Source organism: Melitaea cinxia, chromosome 10 (assembly GCF_905220565.1).
Source record: "Melitaea cinxia chromosome 10, ilMelCinx1.1, whole genome shotgun sequence".
NCBI lineage: Eukaryota > Metazoa > Arthropoda > Insecta > Lepidoptera > Nymphalidae > Melitaea > Melitaea cinxia.
Window position 1 is genome coordinate 5,982,325 of NC_059403.1, and position 23,145 is coordinate 6,005,469.

The window sequence follows — 23,145 nt, forward strand, 5'->3', positions numbered from 1 at the left end:
TCATTTACAATACAACTGTATTTAGTTTTCACACCCAAATACAATATAATAAAATTTATCACACACTCCCAAATATTAATTAGCCAGTATAAACTAGTATTGACTATTACTTACAGGAACTCAAAACCTACACTCTAAAAAAAAATTGTGCTCTTTGGCACGCCATGTTCTACATAAATGCAATGTTATATGTGAAATTTGTAGAATTTTACTCGTGTATTTTATTTTTATATGATTAACAAGACATTATTGTCCATATTATATGAATTTTCAAATTCTTTTTCTTTTACTCATTAGTCTAAAATGGTCATTGAGTCTATCATCTTTAAGTCGGTCTGACACTAGCGGACGCGAGGCTCGCCGCCGACGCTGCTTCATAAATATCTGATATTCTCTTGAACAATGGCACGAAATAACTTTCCATCCATTCATCCGAACTCCTTTTACCAGTTACTTTTGGAAATTGTTGTAACATGTCTTCCTGCAACATTTTGAGATCGGCCCATATTCTGTAAATAATTAAACATCAATTCAGCCTGTAACATCGCTTTGCTGGACAAATCTTTGATGTTTTAGGCGACTACTCGCATCACTACACCAGAGCGGTTGTTATAACTATAATTAAACATACATAAAATTAAACGGATGCCCTTAAAATACTTTCGCAAATAGAGGGGTGGGAAACATGAGAAAGATTTTTTTTATATAAATAGCTACAAAATAAAAATAAAAGTATTAATATGTATGCTGTTTTTAATAACGAAATCATTTAGGAAGGGATGGTCTAGCGTTTGTTACGCAATATTTGTTTGGGTATCACTGAAAACGTGATTCCAAAACTCAGAGCTCCCTCTCGTAAGGCGACCCTTACTCACCACACTTCTTGAGAGAAGTGTTATTTAGGTGCAATCTTCCGTAAGATTGACGTACTTCCCCAGATGGTCTGCTCCAGATTTTGAGCAAGCCCTACCTCAATAAAAATACAAAGTCAAATTGTATAATATTAAAATAATTTCTACTCACGAGTACGAAAAACCCGCTATCCGATCAACTTGCGCCGGACTAGTGTAACGGTGCTTTAATTGCCATGGGTTGAACCAAGTCGCCACTCTGTTAAATAAGTATTATCTCTGTCAACATAACGAAACCAAACATAGGTCATCAAGTTGGTTTTAACCAAATACTCGAATCAAAGTGCCTCTTAAGTGATATAAGTTATAATAAAGCCATGAAACCACACGCTGCGATTCGAAAAAAGTATAAGCGGTCGTAGGTATTTGAATTCCTTTTTCCGAAAATGGTAATGTCACGTCGCATAGCGGTACGCACGCATAAAGCAAGGAACTAGAATCTGGCTAATGAAAGGATAAACTGAAAAACGCGCCAAATTTAAAAATATATATCAGCACGGCAACCCCAAATTGAGAAGGAATCTTAGAAGTAATCAATAATACCATACTACGATTCCGATTCCTCCAAATCATTAGAGGGATCGCCGGAATTCTTAATTTTTTTTACCGTATCGTGTACCGTGGGAAACCAAAATCCCTAAAGACCAAACAATAAACTTGAATAAATATTACGACCTAACAAACGAACTTAACAAAAATGGTTATATTGTTAATTTATACGCGGTAGAAGTAGTAGCGAGAGGTATACCAGCAAAATCTCTCTACAATTTTCTGAAAGACCTTGGCCTATCGAGAACTGCAGTAAGTTCTATTTTAGAACGAGTATAAGGCTGCACTAACATCATCACTCATCATCATTACAGCCTATACAGTCCACTGCTGGACACAGGCCTCCACAAACTTACGTTAAAATAACATGAACTCATGTGTTTTGCCCATAGTCACCACGCTGGGCAGGCGGCTGCACTAACAGGTTCCTACCAAATTTGGCTAGGCAGGGCGGGAAACTCGAGCAGTGAAGGTGAGCGTAGATGCGCATCTCAAAGGGGACCTCCTTAAACCTACAGCTAGGTCGCAAGTCCTGGGAAGTGCTCTGAGTTTCTTCTTCTGGCACACGATGGACCCGGCACCCGCTCGGTGAATCCATGGAATGCTAAGAAGTTTGTCTCAAGTTTAACTTGTAGAGTTATTTTGGCTATTTTAAATTATTGCTGTATGTTGATTACGCAATAATTGGATTAAATTGAGGCTTTGCATTGGTTTTCATAATGGTCATCAACACGTGGGTACCTACTTACTTTATTATGATGAATAACACTTAAGTAAATATCTTCATATAGTTACTATAAGATAGTTATAAAATGGTTGTTTGAATATATTATGTTTTCGTCTTTTAAACTTTTGTGAGTTTCCATTTGATATACCAAAATCCAAAGGCAAACCTGATGCTTTTTTTTTTTTTTTTTTTTTTTTTTTTTATCCTACTCCTCCGATATAGGGGTCGGAGCCGGTTTTTTCTAGTTTCTCTTTCATACCAGTTCTCGCATTTATTCTTCTCGCACTTTCATTCCGCATACCTTATCTTTCTAGCATTCATCACCTTTCTCACACAGGGTGGGTTCCCTCTACTTTTAAGGCCTACTTAGTAACCGCTTTTTATTTCCATTTACACAGGGTAAATAATTTGACACATTTATTTATAATAATTTTTCTTTTTACAAAATGGTTCTGTTTTTTTTTTTTTTTTTTTTTTTTTTAAATGCTATACAATTTGCTATGATGATAGTCATCATCACCATTACAAAGTATCCTAATTTCTTGTTTTATCTTATATATTACATCGGGTCTATCCAATTTGTTCCACATTAACGTTTCGAATATTCTATACTTTCTTAGTATCTTACATAAAACATTAGAACTTACTAATCTATTTTATAATTTTTTATGCAAGGTTTTTTAATTTATTCAGCCTACATTAAACAATTTTTATTTTCTTACGTAATCCTAACATACCTAATTTATTAATTTATACAACAATTTTCTTACTTTATTCAGCCTACTATAACAATTTCATTGACATCAATTTACTAGTTTATACAAATTTTTTAATTTGTTCATCCTACTTCATGACTGATTTTTAAAGACTTTAAGAATTTACTAACTTAGCAAATTAGTTACTTTATAATACCAGTCTTACTATAAATATAGAATTATTAAAAAAATACAATATTTTTCCATATTCGATCTACTTTTTAACAATTCAGTATCCTGTTTATCCTAATTATTCTACTTAGTGCTATGCTAACGAAATATATACTTATTATATAAACTTAGCATATTTGCCTATCTTACTGTTAAGGAGCAAGTCGTTTTCCAACATCTATAGTTTTAGGATAAAAAGGAAAAGACATTCCCAGATTTAACCCTATGTTGTTATCCTTGTGCCCAACGCGGAAGTACCGCACATGCAACAGTGGCCGCGCATTTCCCTCCTGCTCTGCGAGAATCTTGTTCTGCATCAAACATACAAGTTTCCTCCAAGGCCAAGACTCCCGCAGATCGTCCCGCGCGCATCTCGCCAAGGGAATGAGGACTTTCATTTTGCATGCCTCTGTACCGGCCGTCGCACCCTTAGCAGTACGCGACCGATGATCGCGCCAACTCGTCCCATTTCCTCCTAATTGGGCAGGAACTGTCGAACGCATTATGCCTGATGCTGGGAACACTTAAGTGTTGTCATGTAAAAAGTTTGCAGAAAATCGAGTTTCTACTTTCGTTAGCCAGACTTTATTATACATTAGGCCATTAGAAGCGAATTATTTTGACAATCACAGTAGCTAGTACAGTTTCATGTGTGCGTGCGTGCGTGCCTGCGTGTGCGTGTGTTAAAAATATATATTTATTTATATACACTCACGCGTCTCCATGTAACAACTGCAGTGCTCGTTCCCTTAGCATCACGAAGGAGTGAACGCAGACGGCGAGTTTAAATCCCGGCCACTGTTCTTCCAACAACACTTCACTTACTTGTAATTTATCTAAAATCACAAAAGTCAGTTTTCCGTATATAATTGTAAATGAAACATTGACAAATATCAAAATTTATTGGAATTTGTTTTAAGCTAAAAAATAAACACAGTTTTGCGTATATAACTTAACTGAGGTTGGGCACGCCGTCCCCGTTGTTATCGTGTACATCTGATAGCGATCGTTACTCATAGTAGGAAATATAGCCATAGCAAGCTGCATTGGAGCAGCGTGGTGGATTAAAATCTGATCCTTCTCCTACATGGGGAAAGAGGCGTATGACCAGCAGTGGGATATTATAGGCTGAAGCGAGTTGAAGCGAGGTTTGGTACAGCAGGAAATATCCTGGGCAAAATTTGGAGCAGCCCGACTGGGGAATTACCCCAGCCTTACAGAAGATCACAGGTAAATAAACTCTCAAGCTGCGGTAATCGCTTACCATCAGGTGATCCATCATATATATAGTCACCTGCGAGTTACACAGATGCTCGGAAGAAAAACAACACGCATTTCACCAAAGATTTTGGAGCAGCCCGACGAGAGAATTACCCCAGCCTTACAGAAGATCACAGGTAAATAAACTCTCAAGCTACGGTAATCGCTTACCATCAGGTGATCCATCATATTATATATAGTCGCCTGCGAGTTACACAGATGCTCGGAGGAAAATCAACACGCATTTCACCAAAGATTTTGGAGCAACCCGACTGGAGAATTACCCCAGCCTTACAGAAGATCACAGGTAAATAAACTCTCAAGCTACGGTAATCGCTTACCATCAGGTGAACCATCATATAGTCGCCTGCGACTTACACAGATGCTCGGAAGAAAAACAACACGCATTTCACCTAAGATGGGTACGGTGACAAATGTCAAATTAACTCTTTATTTAATTTATGTGATTCGATTATGTATCGAGTACAATTAACCCTTTAATCGATTATTAAAAAAAATACTTTTAACTGCTTATTAAGAATTAATTTTCAATATAGTGAATAAATAATATTTTAAGGGTGTAAAAATGAAACTCAATATTAAATTATTCAATTTATTCACTATCTGTCTTAATCGACGAAAAGGAAGACTCCTCCGATTCCAATCCTACATATAAAATAAAACTTTCGTCCACTGTTGTGCCGCGTATGACGTTTTTAACCTCTTCTATGACATTACTCCAATTTCCAGCCGTTACCTGCAAAGAGGCACAAATAAATATTTATTAACACGTACTTTAATCGTGGTCGTATTCGTGCCAGGTACACGTTAATTCAAGTGAAAAAACCTATGTGTTATTTCAGACCATTATTTATCCCTGTACCAAACAGATTATTTCAGCTCTTTTAACGTGGTTGAGTACTTAACAAAAACCCTCACATACTTACACCCACACAAACTTTCACACTTATAATAACAGTTGGATTGCCTAACCTTTTATTTCAGCCCAAATTAGTTCAATTGCGTTGTACTGGCAATGGTATGGTGGTAGGCGCAAAACTTGATGACCGCGCTGTTTAGCCATCTCGTCGAGTTCGTACGTCGGCCGCCTCGGCTTGTGAAGCTGCACCAATTGGCCTAGCTTCGCCTTCAACATTGTCATGTCAGCGTCAATTTTTTTTTTTTTTTTTAGTTACTCGACATGTTGCACTTTGTTGTGACACGATGTAGGCGCTTTAGTCAGTTGAACCGAATGGTATGGCGCATTATCCATAATAATGGTGTTCGGTTCCTTTAAGTTGTTCATCATTCTAATAAACCGTTCTTTAAATTGTTCCGCATTCATTTTTTCATGATAGTCTCCCGTCTTTTTGGACTTAAACGCGAGAAGTGAGTTGTCAACAAACCCATTAACTGTGCCCGCGTGGCAAATTATTAGTCGTTCGCCTTTACCCTCCGGTACTTTAGTGGAAGAATGAGCAGTGTCGTCTGTCCATACTTTGCCAACAGTATGATTGGCGTTCAACCATGTCTCGTCAAGGAATACTACGTTGTTCCAATCCATAATATTTTTCGCCTTTTCTAGAATGTCATCCAAGCAATAGCGATACCCGTCCATTCCATCGGCCTTTTTCGTTTGTTAATTTTTTTGTATCGAAGTCCGATTTTATTTAAAAGTCATCATAACGATGTCGCACTTCCATTAAATAATTCGGCTCTTTCAAAGATTTCAATAATTTTAAAACTGTGGGCAAATCATTTCTCCGATAATAATCATATATATGATTTCTTATGGCATCGGAATCAAAGCTATCAACCTCAACGACCGAACATTTCTTTTCTCTTTTTTTGAGGAGTCGGTAACTTATTATCTTTCATATTGGTGTCATCATACTTTTCTTTAGTTATTCTTGACACTGTATTATGCCCAATGTCAAGTGCCTGTGCTACTCGATCAACTATGTGGTTGACAGATAATAATGGACCGCCATTTTCTCGCTCCCGCTCAAAGTATTCCCGCAAGCTAACAACCAAATCTCGGGCTTGACTATTTAAAACGGTCTTCTTTGTTCTTTTCGGCATTTTACAGAACAGAACACACACTATAACTAAAAAAAATAACAGAACTTAACAACAATAAAACAGCAACAAATACAATTATAACATACAAGGCAGACGCACTCGTACTGACTGAGATATCTCAAGTCAGTAAGTTGACGCGATTCACAAGATAGCCGTTGCGATTATTTGTTTTTTGCCGATTACATTTTACGATTTGTTGAAAATAGTGAGTGTATTGGAACATATCAAATGTCACCGTACCCATCCTATGTGAAATAGATAATAAATCTATTATATTCATTATTTCATCATTAGAAAGCTACGCTACTAATACGTAGGTTATAACATAATGTTATATTACTCTTACGAGCTAAACAGTCCACAAAGCAGGTATTTTATATATATTATCTTTTATTATTTACTGTATTTTAGGTTTTTACATATGTTATTCCTAAACCATATGTCATTCTACATTTCTATATATGTACATAAAAAGTATCATCGTAATCGGTTCAGTACTTCACGACGACTTAGTTTAATACATCCAGTTCACAACATCAGTAAGACTATTCTCATAAGTATTACAACAATTATTTTTACTAAAAAATCTTAAAGTACCTTGAGTATGTTCATCGGCACTCTTCCAGTACAATAAACAAAATGATAGACTTGGCATAGCAACTGGTAGCAATTCGCACATAGTCGCGTAATGGTCGTATCTGAAATATTAAAAATTAGATTAATAAGTAGACATAAGCGAGAGATATTAAATGAAACTGTATATACTTCAGACGCCGCGTTGCAATGCCAGCCATGGATTGTACCTGTTGCGTTGGCGGTTGCGGGTTCTATCCCCGCACATGACAAACATTTGTATTGGCCATACAGGTGTTTGCCGTGGTCTGGGTGTTTGTACAGTCCTTGTGGGTCTCCCCACCGTGCCTCGGAGAGCACGTTAAGCCATCGGTCCCGGTTGTTATCATGGACACCTGATAGCGATCGTTACTCTCTCTATACAGCTTGTATGTATCATGAAAGTTAAAAGAAGACCCACTAAATGTTGCCATATACAAAGTTTCAAAATAAATGTTTATAAATAAACATGAATCTCCGAAATGTACTTGTACAACTTCCAAACGATTGCATCAAATTAGATAATTCTTTTTTTTTTTTGTTCGTTATGGTCAGGTAAGGGTTTGTAAATAAAAATTAAAAACAAATGTTATATTCACGATAAAAAATTATAGCACTACGAAATTCGCCAGGTCAACGGAACGAACGATGAACCGTTAGGTACTATTATGTATGTAGAAATTAAATAAAAATTTCTCAATTTACATTCAAATAGACCAAAATTCATTGTTCCAGTTCTTTTCTACTTGCATTTTATTTTATCTTTTGTTTTTGTTCTTACCTCGACCATCCTGTTAAAATGACTCCAGCGAAATTAATTTTATTTGAAAGAGACCTTATTTCCTTCAACCACACCTTTTGATTACTAACATAACGTGTTACTGGTGACATGATCTGCAAAAAGTATTTTAGTTTTTTATATTTTTTTCATTTACTAAAAGTTTTTTCACATAGGGATCATTCAAGTATTATATCTTTAGATGTATATTTCTTATGTGCGCGTATGTCACTGAACTCCTCTTAGACGACTGGACGGATTTTGATGTTTTTTTTTTTGTGTGAGTTCAAGGGAATTTGAGGATGGTTTAGATTCACAATTTGGTCCACTGGAAAATGTTTATTTAACTAATTTTTCATTTATAAGTAGTTGTTAATTTTGGAATGTTTTAAATTGAATCCGGTAGACTGCGCTACCATCGCAGGATCAAATATTAAATATTATTCTATTTTAATTTCAGTTTGTCCCAACAGTTGGTGCTGCGATCAAATTGAGAAAAATATTTGAAATTTTGTGTTATGGCAAAACAACGTTTGGGTCAGCTAGTTATACTATATAAAATTTTAATACCACACCATTTGGTGTCAACAGCTATTCGAATCATGTAAATCGGATCAGAAATCTCGGCGTAATCGGTGTACATTCATAAAAAAATTCCAGCCGAGAATTGAGAACCAATATTGAGAAACCTCATCCTTTTTGAAGTCGATTAAAAATAATAACAATCACACGTACAAAAAATAGAAAGTTTATAACATTTAAAAAAAAATCATAAAGTAAAAAATTGTATTACAATCATAATTGATACAAATCTCGTATTAAGTAACTGTGTTAATTTCGACATTTCATCGAATGTAAATAATTAGGTTTCTATTACTGAAAATACAAAAATTAATCTAAATAAAATAATCGCAATAAATACATTTATAAGTTAATAAACATTGTTAAAAGTTTTAAAATCAACTTAAAATAACGGGCTATTTGAATTAACTTTACATTAAAAAATATATTTAAGAATCCTTAGTTTATTTTTATATTATCCGTTAAAAAAAAATTAATCTACATACCTGACAACTGCCGTTGGCTCCTTTAAAAGCAGTTCCCGCCCAAACATTAGAAAATATTTTCTTATAAGTATCCCACAAATTATTCTCTATTTGAAAATGCTCCATTACGTTGTAATTCCACACAACTGGCTCGACTAATTCTCCTATTTTATAATCTGTAACAAAATTTAATAAAAATAAGACAAAGAAACTTAATAAAAAAAATCAGCACCAGACGGTATTGAACAGATAAAGGTTTATGAAGTATTTTTCTTTATCACTACCGAATCCCAATTTATTTTATGGGATATTTCTATACAGTAAGTTAAGAGTATGTAAGAGGCCATTCATTGAAATTGTTGGGAAATATTACGTAAACGTCCCGAGGTTGGGAAAATCTCTACATACCCTCACTTTGGAGGAAGGGGATCAAACTGATTCTTACGTAATATTTTCCAAGTCAATATTTGATATTAAAAATTGTGCGGTAAAGTGGTTTGCCAGGGATCATATCTCATTTGCGTCATTAAACGTATTAGGATGAGCTGTTTTACAAAAATGCAAAGTACAAAACATATTTTGAAAATCAAAAGCCTCCACACCATCTAGTAGCATGTTTAGGAACTAACGTTTGGCTGTACAAGTGTGGAATTAAAAAAAATAGTGCTTCAACCTGTAATATCCCTGCTGGCCAGACGTCTTTTTAGGAGAATTAATTTAGAGGTTGGCGGATTCATTCCCTACTATGAGTAACAATCGCTATCAGGTGTATATGATAACAACCGGGACCGATAGCTTAAGGGCTTAGCTCTGAGGCACGTTGGGGAGACCGACAAGGACTAACAACCAGACCGGAAATAAATATTTGAATAAATACAAATATCCACTCCGAGCGGGAATCAAACCCGCGACCGTCGGTATTTAGGCGTGTCTTACGTAAGAATAGGGGGAGAGGGGTTTGAAAAATCTTACATAGTATACGGGTACGGGTCAAAAATCATCCTTACGTAATTAATGAATGGTCCCTAAGAAGGTACAAACAATGAAGTTTTTGTATAATAAAATGTATCGCGTGTTTTTTGTAAACTAAAAATAGTATTAATTGTAAGTCTTTTTCATTTTTATTACCTTTGCTGAGTGTCAATCGAGATTGTCATCTATATATGAAATTATCGAAGTCTGTCAGTTTAAATATAATATTTTGATATACATAATTGATTAAAAATAAAAAATTTGAGGACGCATTGGCGTAGTGGTCGAAGGAACTAACTGAAACGCCGCTGTCGGTCGCGGTTTCGATCCCCGTTCGTGACAAATATTACGAATATAAAAACCATTATTTCATACTAAAAATAGCATTCACTTACATGAGAAAACGCGTTTAATATTAACATTTTATAAATGCGAGTACACAAATTTTATATAAGCAGATATTGTCCATGGTGGAGACGAATCGCAAATAAAATATATGTTGTTTAATACAAAAATTCAATTAAATATAACATATTTAATACTTGTTAAATATTAAATGTTAAATTAATGTTGAAGGTTAGCGCTCAATTTCCGTGCCAATAACTATACTTATAGTATAAGAAATATAGAAATATGATCATTGGGTTACGGCACCCCTGAATATAAAAAGCATCAGCCACTACAATAAGGCACTTTTTCCTCAACTACTATCATTAAATGTTGCTTGAAGAAATCACTATAAGAGATACAGTCACCTTTGCATACATGTTTTGTATCTTGATTTATGCGTTTTGAAGGGAAACCAGAGTTTTTTTATCTTTGTATCTTGATTCTAAATTGTATCTTTTTCTTAGTGCAATAAATTTTTAATAAATAAATAAACTAAAAAGCATACTTACATTCTAAAGGATCAATATTTATTGAACGTAGCATATCATCCCACATAAGTACTACCAGTTCCGGTCTTTGTTGCTTAATGAACAATACTATTTCTCGAATATGTTCTAAGTACAATGAGGGTACTTTATGTTCATTAGTTATGGCTCGACTGTGGCACTGTTCGCAGACTCCTGTGTGCCAGACCTGTAAATATAATTATATATTACCTACATACTGGATTGAACTGAAACAGCATATAAATGTCCCATCCCATAAACAAATAAATAAATGCCTCACACTAACAGCCTTCATTAGGATTTACTATACATAAGCACAAATGCCCAGACTACGACAAACATCTGTAGGGCTAATAAAAATGTTTCCCATGGGCGGGGATCGAAACCGGAATCTCCAGTGCAACAGCCACAAGCCAATTAACATGGTTGCGTTACAACCGGCTGGTTATAACAAATTTTATTTAAAAAATATATATACAGTGGTTTTTACCTAAAACACAGACATTGATTTGCCTGCCTTACGAAAAGACTTCCGTGTGTATATGTTAAGCATATTTATATTTAATTTATGAATAGGTTAAATAAATATTACCTCATCAGCTCCAATATGAAAATATTTAGCATCCGGTTGTACATCTAATGCTTGTTGCAACATATTCTTTACTAAAGTGAGAGATTCGGGTTTAGAAGGGCACAGCACCGCTGGCGTCCTAGGCTCCTCTCTGAGATCATGAAATGCAGGATGTTTGAGAACAAACTCCATATGTCCTATTGTTTGAATTAAATGTATCTAAAATGTAATATTTTTGATTATTTGAATATTAAATAATAAATATATGGTTCAAAACATAAAACATTCTTTTTTCTACAAACACTATTTTTTCTTCTCTAGAAAAATAATTTTGAATTATTAATTCTGATATTCAGTTCTGATATTCATACATTTATACATACATAAAAGTTTGCTTATTATCTCAATATTAAAAAAGAAATCTTGGTATAATATATATACAAGTAAAAAGTATGAGTTTCTAATTTGATTTTTTTGTCACATGTTTTTAAACTGAAGAAGTTTCCACAATGAAGTTCTTCATTATAAGTTATTATTTTCTGTTTCTGTTGTCTTTATTTTCTTTTTTCTGTTTTTAAATCTAAGATTTACATTATAGCGAGAGAGTAGCGAGCTTTATACATTAATAAAGTGGGGAATCTCAAACAAAACGGACGCATTTACTTTTCCTACTTATGACCTGCCATGACTACTAGCACTACATAATACATGGCGACCTTGCCAGGATTCGAACCTGGAATCTTCTGATCTATCACATGCTGTAACTAACTTTATTTGGTAAACTAAAAAAATGTTACAAAATGTTCTCAAGTTATGATACTTGGTAATAATTTTGTTACTAAGCACATTTTTTTAATGTAATTCTCTTTGTGGTTCTTATTAAATAATTAAATTTATCGTACCGGTTCAAGTCCTAAATCTTTTATAAACTGTAGTATATGATGTACTTCATCTATGGAGTACATTTCATCACCACCACTGCCCCTAATACTTCCAATATCCACAAGATCTCCGGTGTAAGGAAATGTATCCTCCCACTCCAGCAAAACTCCTGTGCAACCCCATGTTTTAGCTGTTTTGACCACCTTATAAGAATAAAATAAAAATTTTAATATACAAGTATTTGTACATTTTAAATTATTACATTTTGAATAAGTCTTTTTCAACTGATTCAAAATGTGCAGTCTAGTAACTCATGTAAATATTTATTTAATTTTTCATTTTAAGTTGGTATTTTATTTAAGTAAACAAATATATAAAATAATTAAATTGATTACCTGTTCTAAAAATGAAATTTTTAATGGAGCTCCTTTTAAGTCCAAATGCACAATTCTGCAAAGAAAAACATTTTTTTTTTTTTTGTTAACACAAAAACAATAATAAAAATATTTATCTCCTCAAGATAATATACTTACTTATGCATTTTTTTTTTTCGAATACCAATTATAACACCAGCTATACTATTTGAATTTGACTATTTTTGTTTTGATAAATTATTTTCAATAAGCACTTAATTTTTAATACTGCAAAGAGTGCAACAAATAGTTGATACCTCTCTTCGCAAACTCTACCACTGTCCACTCTATTGAGACCTTTAATTGTAAAATTATATGCAATTTATAATCGCAAGATTGTAATCTACAATATGATATCGTATTCACTATTAATTCTTATTGTATATTTATTAGGCCTTATTTTTTTACTTATTGTCGTTAACTGCTATTTTTGTTTCAATTTTACCACAATTGCTTCGCAGCACAGAATACATTATAATAGTCAAAGAGTAATATAAACATACAGGAATAATCGATGACTGTTTGTATTTTATGTTTGTTGTCAATTTGTCAACCAGTTGCATGAAGTAAGTACGTAGCTACGTAATAGTACGCTTACGATGTACTAGATGGCGTTACTCACACAAAACGTTTCTGAACGCTAGTAATAAAAAACTAAAACTTAAGATTTTTTTTTTATAAAATATAATTATTAATTAAATTAAAATATTTAATAATACCAGATAGTGTTTACCTGATTCGGTTATGAAGTTTCATCTGCCAGATATCACCACGGGCGGCTCTAGCCCATGTATTTAGCACCTCGATCTAGATAGCTCCTATTTCAACTTCAAATTCGATAATTTTTAAAAAGCTGCAAGTTGTTAATGAGGTGGAACCTTATCGCATTAATGTTCCTATGGCGACATATAAAACAAAAGGGTAAAAATGTAATTAATTACATTGCATATTATTTTTAGTCAGATATTATTATTAGAAATTTGCGGATGTCATAACGTTTGAATGAAACTGAAAAATACAACAAAATTTAGTCAAAGAAAACCTTTATCAAAAAATAATCTTATAGAGGCCCTGGATTTTCGCACGACTTTTCAAAGCCGGCACAGATACTTAATAGTGGCGCTACTAGCAAATGTCTCAGACATTTTGTTTAAAAAGATGGAAAGTGACATATGTACCACATAGAATTATCACCCAGTATACATACTGACCGACATACCTTGCTTTACATACCGACCCCTAGGCCCTGGGGGGGTTCGAGACTAATTAAAAGATGGGTCTAAAATTTATCTAATAAAATAGGATATATAATAAAATAACAACTATTTTCAATACCAAACTTTATTAATGATTGTAATATTAGATTAATATTTAATACACAAAGTAAGTAGATTCAAAAATCCTTATCAACTACAATACTTAAAAAATCTTGTCCATACAATATAATAAAAAAAAAACTTAATAATATTTCAATCAGATTTGTTGTTTTAAATAACAATGAACATTTACGTCGTTGGGCAATTAAAATTATAGAATTGTCTAAAAAAAGCCCCTTTTAAGGGCAGTATTACGCGTATTACGTTTAACTTACACTTTTTTTTAAATTTCATAACGAGTATACTTTTAATAGAAAGTCAATTAAGATGACATAGATTTTATACAATTCGTTATTTAATGGAAAAGTCTGAGATATTTATTTAGACAAAAATAATGTCAAATTCTTACTTTTGTAACTGTTCTGAACATATCATTTCTACTTTTATTTAATATACAGGTCGCTCATTTACATTACATAAATTAGCCATCTATTTTAAGCATGCATCCATTAAGCAGCAGCATACATTAACGTATTATGCGGTTAAATTTAGATCTTTATAATTAATTTATTGTTTATTATTCAAATAATTAGTCTTCAAAATGAAAGACAAATATTTTACTGCACATATGACATTCTATTCTAAGTTTCACTCGTTTTATTACTAAAAATAATCAGAAACTAAATTAAGTATTTACCATCAATAAAAAAAAGTATTTTTGGCCAAATGCTAAATTCAATATGCATTTGCATGTAATTCAACTACCTACCGTAACTAATTTATTTTACTGTTATGTATAAGTTTTTGTAAATAGCATACTGTCTACTTTAGTAGGTATGTCACGCTATAATTAAACTAAAGAAAACACAATATGAATGTCATTTCGTCTTAAAAATTAATATGACAATGTTGCCTTATAATAAAATAATGAAACTATCCGTCATTAAACTAAGCACAAGTACATCTACAATTAAAAATCTATAAGGTTGTCAATATTCTTTTCTAAGATAAATTAATGTGCTATAATTATCTTCACTCCTGGATCGGGTTCCACAGCGATATCTTTCGCCAGTGGTGCATTTCCAATCAATCTGAAGTTCTTTGTGTAAGGGATGACTGCTACAAGGAAACCAGATACAACAACCCAAATACCTGCAACGTAAAACGCGGCATCCCAATATCCAGTTTTATCTTTCAGGGCACCTAAAGAGAAATAAAATAAATTAATAAAATTTATATATTGGGGAACTATTTCTAAGGTTAGGTATCTTTTTAAAATTAATTACTAAACTAAATTTATTTTACGCCGAATGTACTCGTACTGCTACTACATAGTCACACTAACAAAAAAGAATAAAGTTTCTTAAGGACTCAACTCCAAAAATGACGGTCGGTTTTGTATCATTTACAAAATATATAAGTAGTATACTGAACATATTTATGTAAAATGTTACAAAATTTATGACTTATTTTATAGACATCTAAAACATATAGCGTTGGGAAGGTAGAATACTCAGAACACGATTTCATATCAGAACCGGTTATTTTCGGAATATAAACATTGCAGTCTAAAGCATTGAACACATCAACGCGGTCAAGCGAAAAGGAACCTAGGTATATATGATAATATTATGATTGATCGTGTTTAAAACTACAACTAACGATGAACTATGCGTTAGAAATGATCTTTTATTTTGCGTATTGAGACCAAATTTTGACATCCATTGCTAATACAATGAATCACAGATAGGTAGAGAGAGAGATGTTTGTCGAAACTAGCCGTAAAACTAAACGCAAGTAGTAAGAATTCGTCACGACCTAAGCTTAGACTATTCAGTAAAAAGTCCGTCATTTATTTAGGCGTATGATATTTAGTGTTCTTATAGTTTAATATGAGTTGTTATAATTTTTTATGATTAATTGGTTGACGCATTTTATTGTGTATTAGGATGTGACTGATATTTAGTTGAGTCTCTTATAATAAATATCTTTATTATCTTTATTTAATCACTAATCCATTTAGTGAATATGATTTTTTTTTATTTTACTTTATTTATTTTATTTTTTATTTTAGGAATACATACAGCTTATAATATTTCACGTTGTAACAAAAAATTAAAGTTAGTTGACAAGCCTAAAAAGTTTTAACTATAAGTTACTAGCTGACCTGGCGAACTTCGTACTGCTTTATTTTTTTCTTAAATATAATAATTAAATATGTATATCAAAATAAAATATAGCCTATCTTTTAAGTTGGATCAAACTGCACAGGATGTGCAAAAATTAAAATCGGTTAAGTAGTTTAGGAGTCCATCGCGGACAAACAACTTGACACGTAATTTATATATGTTAAGACTAGCTGTTCCCGCGAATTCGTCGAATTTAACAAAATATTTATTGTTCTGTTCTCAGTCACAGCAGCCTTTCGCAGTCCACTACTGGACATAGGCCTCCACAAGTTCACGCCAAAAATGGCGTGAACTCATGTGTTTTGCCCATAGTCACCACGCTGGGCAGGCGGGTTGGTGACCGCAGGGCTGGCTTTGTCACACCGAAGACGCTACTGCCCGTCTTCGGCCTGTGTATTTCAAAGCTAGCAGTTGGATGGCTATCCCGCCATCGATCGGCTTTATAAGTTCCAAGGTAGTAGTGGAACTGTGTTATCCCTTAGTCGTCTCTTACGACACCTACGGGAAGAGAGAGGGTGGCTATATTCTTTGATGCCGTAACCACACAGCATTCTGTTCTGTATTATAACTGTTCGTAGAGTTATAAAATAAAAAAAAACAATAAAAAATAAATAAAAGTAGCCTAAGCTACTCCTTATTAAAGTATATGTACCGTGTATGCATACATACATATGAATTTAGTAAAAAGCTTTTATTTTAATATTATAAACAAACACACCAATTTCATTTCTTTCACATAATGTGTTTGTTTAGACTATAATATTTTCATTTAAATCAAAAACAAAAACGGTTAACAAAGGTTATCAATTTGTTTAGTACGTACTATATAATATGGCATTTCATAACTGATACATTTTTATATACATAGCTACACTTCCTCTATTAATTATAAGTATATGTAAAAGTACTTCAGTTTACCTCACAGGTCTAAAACAGCGTATTGATTTCAGTTACACGGCCTTATCTTTCAATGCTTACTCACACAAAAGCAACGCACGTGTTGGAGGATATTTTTATTGTCACACTAACACTTGATAAGAAATTTAAAAAACAAAAATTTATTTATTTCCATGCCAAATAATTTAACAAGGAGTAAAAGGTCACTCCATACATTATTAAATTATAACAAAACTTCACAATGTAATAGATTTCTAAAATTTTAATTTAGTGTGATCCCCAGATTATAAGATTTTAGGAAGTTCCATCTATACCGATATAATGGGGGTTAAAGTTTATATGGAACTTTGCTAATTACACTTTTTTGAAATACCATAATTTTAGAGTTAAAAGTTAATTAAATTAACTTATAAAATAAAAGAAATCTCTTACCGGCCATAGGTGGTCCAATCAAGTGTCCGATTCCTTGGCTCAGCAGAACCAACCCATACGCCATAGTGAATCTCTCTAGAGCAATCAACTCCACCAATATACTCGGAGTATACGAATACGAACTTGAAAAGGTTAAGCCAAATATCAGAGAGTTCAAAGCCAGTATATAGAAGCTGTAGCTTTCTTTGGCATCCATTACCCGAATTAGAATCGGAAAGAGAACAATTGTACCGCCGCAACCAATTAAGCAGACAGCGTATGTTTTGGTTATGTTCACCCAGGGCAGATCGCCGATCCAACCGAGACCCACCTGTAAATAAGAAGTAAACATAACATAATAAATTGAAGACACAAGATAAAGCCCTTTTGTATGTTCAAGGTACTTAATCTAAATAAGGTTTTGACAACGGGGTGGGATAATGATTTAGCAATTGTTTGGTTTATTCTTGATCCATCACTGGTTGGAACCTCGCTCAAGACAAATGTTTGTTTAGACCATTTAAACGTTTTGATCTGAGTACGTATACATATACCAGAAGCACACGTAAAGCAAATGTATGTTGCACATGTTTTCCTACTCCTGGACCAAGGTTCTTATATTACTAATGATAGTGTAATGTTTTGAGCAGTATAAAAGTAATGAAGTTGTCTGAAAGTATATAATATAAACTTGGGGAAAAGTTTGATTTTACTTTGGAATTTGAATACTTTATTTTCCGACTCGACAATTATTTTTTATTACGATGAACCGTGAAACTACACTATTTTATAAATATCTAATACTAGCTTCAGCCCGCGACTTCGTCCACATGGAATAGTTCCTTCGAGCTAGCTGAGTAAGCTCTCAATAGAAAAAAAACCGATTTTATAACATTCTTCATTGGTGCTCCGCTCCTATTGGTCTTAGCGTGATGATATACATATATCCTATAACCTTCCACGATTAATGGGCTATCTAACACAAAGAATTTTTAAAATCGGACCAATAGTTCCTGAGATTAGCGCGTTCAAGCAAACAAATAAACAAACTCTTCAGCTTTATAATATTAGTATAGATGCTATATGAAACTACTACTACGAATAAAAAAAAAACATGTTTTATGGATAGCCTCACTGCTGAAAGCCATAGGCTTTTTTTTCCTCAAATTAACGCGTCTGGAACCGCGGGACACAGCTAGTAATAAATAATAAATAATATAGAAAAATTATCGGCAAGGATATGCATTCTATGGATATATGTAGATATAGATATTATATTTTAAATGAGTAGGTAATAAATACTTTTAAATTTTATTTATTTTTAGTTTTATAATAAACTAAACTATTTGCTCAATATCCGTCCCGATACCCATACTACTGACGATACAATTATTATATGTCAGTCAATGCTTTTATTTCAATACTAGCTGTGCCCGCTTCGTCCGCGTGGAATTTAAATAAATATATTGTTCAGTTCGCAGAGTTACAAAATAAATAAATTTCTATAATAAAAGTAGCCTAAGTTACTCCTTATTACATCAGCTATCTGCCATTAAAATCAGTCCAGGCGTTTCAGAGATTAGCCGGAACAAACAGGTAGGTAGACAGACAAAAATTGTAAAAAATGTTATTTATTTATTTATTTATTTAAACTATGTTATTTTGGTATATGTACTGTGGACATACATCTATATGCATTTAGTCAAAAGCGGTTATTTTTATATTACAAACAGACACTCAAATTTTATTTATTTGTATAGATTTATTGATTTAATGCCACAAGAAGATAAGTGCGCTAATAATAACCAAAAGACATTTATTTTGATATAACAACGATCAAGAAACAGTAATGGAAACAAAGTGCCGTCAAAAGATTAACGTTTTAGATTTAGCAAAACATATACAGATTATATGTGCAATTTTCGATAACATTACAATGATACAACTGCTACTTGTTACATAAAATAATACCGAAACTACTTAAAATAAAACGACGCTTAAGCGATAGTATATCTTGATTAGACCAATATAAAGTTTTACTATATCTTATGAAGGTAATAAGAAAGGTATTATTAAGGTAGTAAGGTAACATTACGGAAGTACCCGAAAAAGAAGACTCATCTCAAAAGCTTATAATAAATCATTATACTTGTATTAAAACTACAATATCTGATAAGTAAATTAGCCTTGACACTTAAAGCCGACTGAGAATCTAAGATAAACAGTCTCAAAGTCAGACAGACAGTAAAAAGCGAATATATAGATAAGATAGACAGATCACACTCTAATCTTTATGTTCTTTCGATGACAAGTACACAGCTCATTAAATTTTCTAACCGATTTCTAAAAAAAGGGGGAGGTTCTCAATCCAATTATATACATTTTTGTTTTTTTTTTATGTATTTTTTATGTACCTTAGAAGTTTTGATTGGAAGGACCGATTTAAATGTTTTTTTTTTTAAATCGATAGGTAGTGCGTGTCATGTGGTCCCATTTAAATTTGATTGAGATCTATGAAGTACTTTTCGAGTTATATCTAATAATGCGTATTTACTTGACTATTCGAATTCGAATTTCGTCGACTAACGTCGTATTACACCGCATGACTTTTACTGAATAGGTATATAGGTAATAATAGATATATCGGTTTCGTTTATTTTTACTGTAATCGAAAGGTGATGATTATTTTGTCAGTCTTATTTAAAAATATAATCGAGATCTCATGACTACTTTTTCAGTAATCTTCTCATCTTTGATAACGCGTAATTACTTGACTATTTTTTCATCTACTTACGTTGTATTATTTGTCAGTGTAATTGAATTCGGTTCTTTTTTCGTTTGCGAGCGAACACATTTATCCCCTTACTATTTATTATGGCTTATCTTCCTATATTAATAAAATAACTAGGTATAGTTTATCTACTAGTAATGTACTAGCATCGTAGTATAACAGTATAGCATCCGGTGATTCTACATACAGTTTTGTTGTTTTGTTATCAGACTTTAAGCACGATACTTACAATACCGATGATAGTAGCGACGCCAAAAACTCCCAACATCATAGAACCTTGGGTTTCGGTGTAACCATTTTCCTCCATAAACGTTGATATAAAGAAGTAAGGTACTATGAACCAAATGAATAGAACCAATGTGGACAAGTTCATCATAAGGAAATGAAACTCGGTAAACATATTGAAATCAAACGTCTTGTTAATCATCTTTATAAATCTCTTGCACCAAGTCTAAAATATAAAAATATAAATGATAAACGGATAGTTTAACCACCATCGTTACAGATACCATAATTTAAACGTATAACTACAATCTTGTTAGTTTTATACAATTTTAAATTACAGAATACAAAATGACTAGAAAGATTTTAAATTGTGTAGAATTTTTATGTTAAATTAATTATAGATTTCCCATACTGTTCCAGTTAAAATACTCTCATAAAAGAAATATTACTTTAAATCATGGCTAAATCAATTAATAAACGAACATTATAGTTGTTTCATAAATGTTAAATTGTTTATTACCTTCTCTTCGGGTTCTTCCACAGACCACATAGAGTTTTTATAAATATCAGGACATGATGACGCACGAAGTTTATATTTAGCGATGTTCATCATAGCTCCGCGATGCATAATGGAATTGCGGTGAACTCGAATATCTTTTAAATAATGGTGATCAGTTTGGAACTGCCTTGACAACCAATCTTGACGCCTCGGAGGAATAACTGTCGTATTATTCTCTGGTATCGGTTGAAGTAATTTTTCTCTCACTTTTTCGAGCTTTTTATCAAAATCTTTTTTCTCCTTTTTCTTGAGCTTTTCCTTTGTCATAGGTTCTATAGGCAGTTTGGTATCTGAACTAGTCTTTAAGGCTAGCAAAGATGGATAATTCTGTAGAATTATGTTGTAAAGTCGATCATTGGATTTTAATTGCTCCAAAACCTCAGGTGTCACCTAGAAATAAAAATAAATTTGTTAATTTAAAGATAAATAAAAATAAGAGCTATAAAAATAAACTTTACGGTACAAAAGTAACGGATGATACCTTTTCATTTTGTAATAGAAATGTTGGGAGATCGATAACCGAATTAACTTTATGTTGGCTTGATAATTCAGCGTTTCTTTTAGTGATTGCCTCAACATCTTCGGCATCAGCTATAGCGGACAATAATGCAGAAAGTATATTTTCTGGATTTTCTCCGCTATTTATCATAGTTTTTATCTCTTCAGCGTCAGGGTACATTGATTCCCCACCTCCTGATTTCGCTGAGATTGATGTTGAACTTGATGCCCTTTTAGCCTTACTTAACCTTCTTTGTTTCTTCTGTTCCAAGATTAGCCATTCAGGATCTCTCATTACAGCACCACAAACACAAACATTAAGTACTGTGCCAGCTAATAATAATAAAGTTCCACGCCATCCATATTCGTCTAATAAGTAAGTCGTCAAAGGTGAATAAGCAAATGTGCCGAACCCAACTCCACATGAACCTAAACCAACAGCTAAGTTTCGCCTTTTTTCAAACCAATATGCTATAGACACGACAGCTGTTACATACAGCAGACCCATTCCTAATCCAGCAATTAGTCCATATGTAATATACAAGACCTCTACTGTATTACTGTATGATGCAGCAACAAACCCTATAGTTGATACTATTCCACCTACAATTGTCATTGTTTTACATCCATATCTATCAACAAGTGCACTCATTATGGGCCCAGCTATTAAAGGAACTGATATAAAAAGACTTCCAATTAAAGAAGTTTTAGCTTCACTTTCTTCGAAATAGTCAACAAACTTAATTTGTAATAATCCGTAAGAGAAAGCAAGTCCATCCGCTACAGTTGCTATTAAAAACGATGCAGCGACCACCACCCATCCCCATCCTCCATCTGGAATCTGAGGGCCACTTTCTGCTGGCTTACTAGAACAAATACTGTCGTCATCTCCTATTCCCAAGAATTTCACTCTTTCATTCGTTGACTTTGCGTCCTCTTCACTCTTGTCATCCTTGCGATACGCTACAGTCAGAATGTTATCTTTGATGCCATTCCCTTCCGTTTTCATTGAATTGATCATATTGAGGTCGTTTTTAGACTTGTCCATATCTCTTATATAATTTTTGTCATCATTTACTGAATCAATGTATTTGATGTCATTATTTCTGATGAGTAATGGAGACGTATTCTCCTCCTCTTCAGACGGTACTTTAGGTTCATATTTGATAGATTTATCTTTACCTGGGATACCATTTGTGAAGTGTGCGTGCGTGTCCATTAGTATCGGAAACGCTCTTAAGTACGAATCTAAGTACGTACTCAGTCACTACTTTCTCTTTCTGTAGCTTTTCTACTGAAACAGAAAGGTGCTATTTGGATTCGAAGTCCAAACGGCAATCGTCTACGGCGAGGAGACGATTAGTTCTCTGGACCAATTTCTTAATCTTGGATCTCTAGCCGAATAGCGACAGGAGATTTTGGATATACAAAGAGTGAGAGCGCAAGGATTGTAACTTGTGGAGTTCATCAAGGACCGGCTAGTCCTCGATTTCACACTTTTAAAAAATACACTTTTAAAATTATATATTTTTGGATAAGAAGTTGATGTCCCCCTTCTTGACATGTAGATTAAAGTTTTGCTTTGTACGACATTTCAAAAAATCCAGGTAATCGGTAATCTGAAACAAAATATA

General features: G+C 33.1%; 2 protein-coding genes and 1 long non-coding RNA gene across 3 annotated transcripts; all 3 read right to left on the bottom strand.

Annotated features, from left to right (window-relative positions):
* LOC123657409 (hexosaminidase D-like) lies at positions 1-12,405 on the bottom strand. The gene is made up of 9 exons (XM_045592957.1): positions 12,233-12,405; positions 11,352-11,549; positions 10,763-10,946; positions 8,913-9,067; positions 7,849-7,961; positions 7,053-7,153; positions 3,829-3,949; positions 1,024-1,110; positions 1-509 (listed from the first exon to the last, which is right to left on the bottom strand). Exons 1-9 carry the CDS (start codon positions 12,293-12,295, stop codon positions 326-328), a joined length of 1,206 nt encoding a protein of 401 aa, XP_045448913.1. The 5' UTR covers positions 12,296-12,405; the 3' UTR covers positions 1-325.
* Positions 4,973-5,929, bottom strand: LOC123657411. Its single transcript, XR_006743713.1, has 2 exons — positions 5,367-5,929; positions 4,973-5,130 (listed from the first exon to the last, which is right to left on the bottom strand). It is a non-coding gene; the product is annotated as an uncharacterized LOC123657411 (long non-coding RNA).
* Positions 12,406-13,950: 1,545 nt separating the features above from the next.
* Positions 13,951-22,761, bottom strand: LOC123657408 (monocarboxylate transporter 9-like). Its single transcript, XM_045592956.1, has 5 exons — positions 21,495-22,761; positions 20,975-21,403; positions 20,459-20,680; positions 17,460-17,769; positions 13,951-15,144 (listed from the first exon to the last, which is right to left on the bottom strand). The coding sequence occupies exons 1-5, from the start codon at positions 22,728-22,730 to the stop codon at positions 14,954-14,956; spliced, it is 2,388 nt and encodes a 795-aa protein (XP_045448912.1). The 5' UTR covers positions 22,731-22,761; the 3' UTR covers positions 13,951-14,953.
* Between the last annotated feature and the right edge of the window lie 384 nt (positions 22,762-23,145).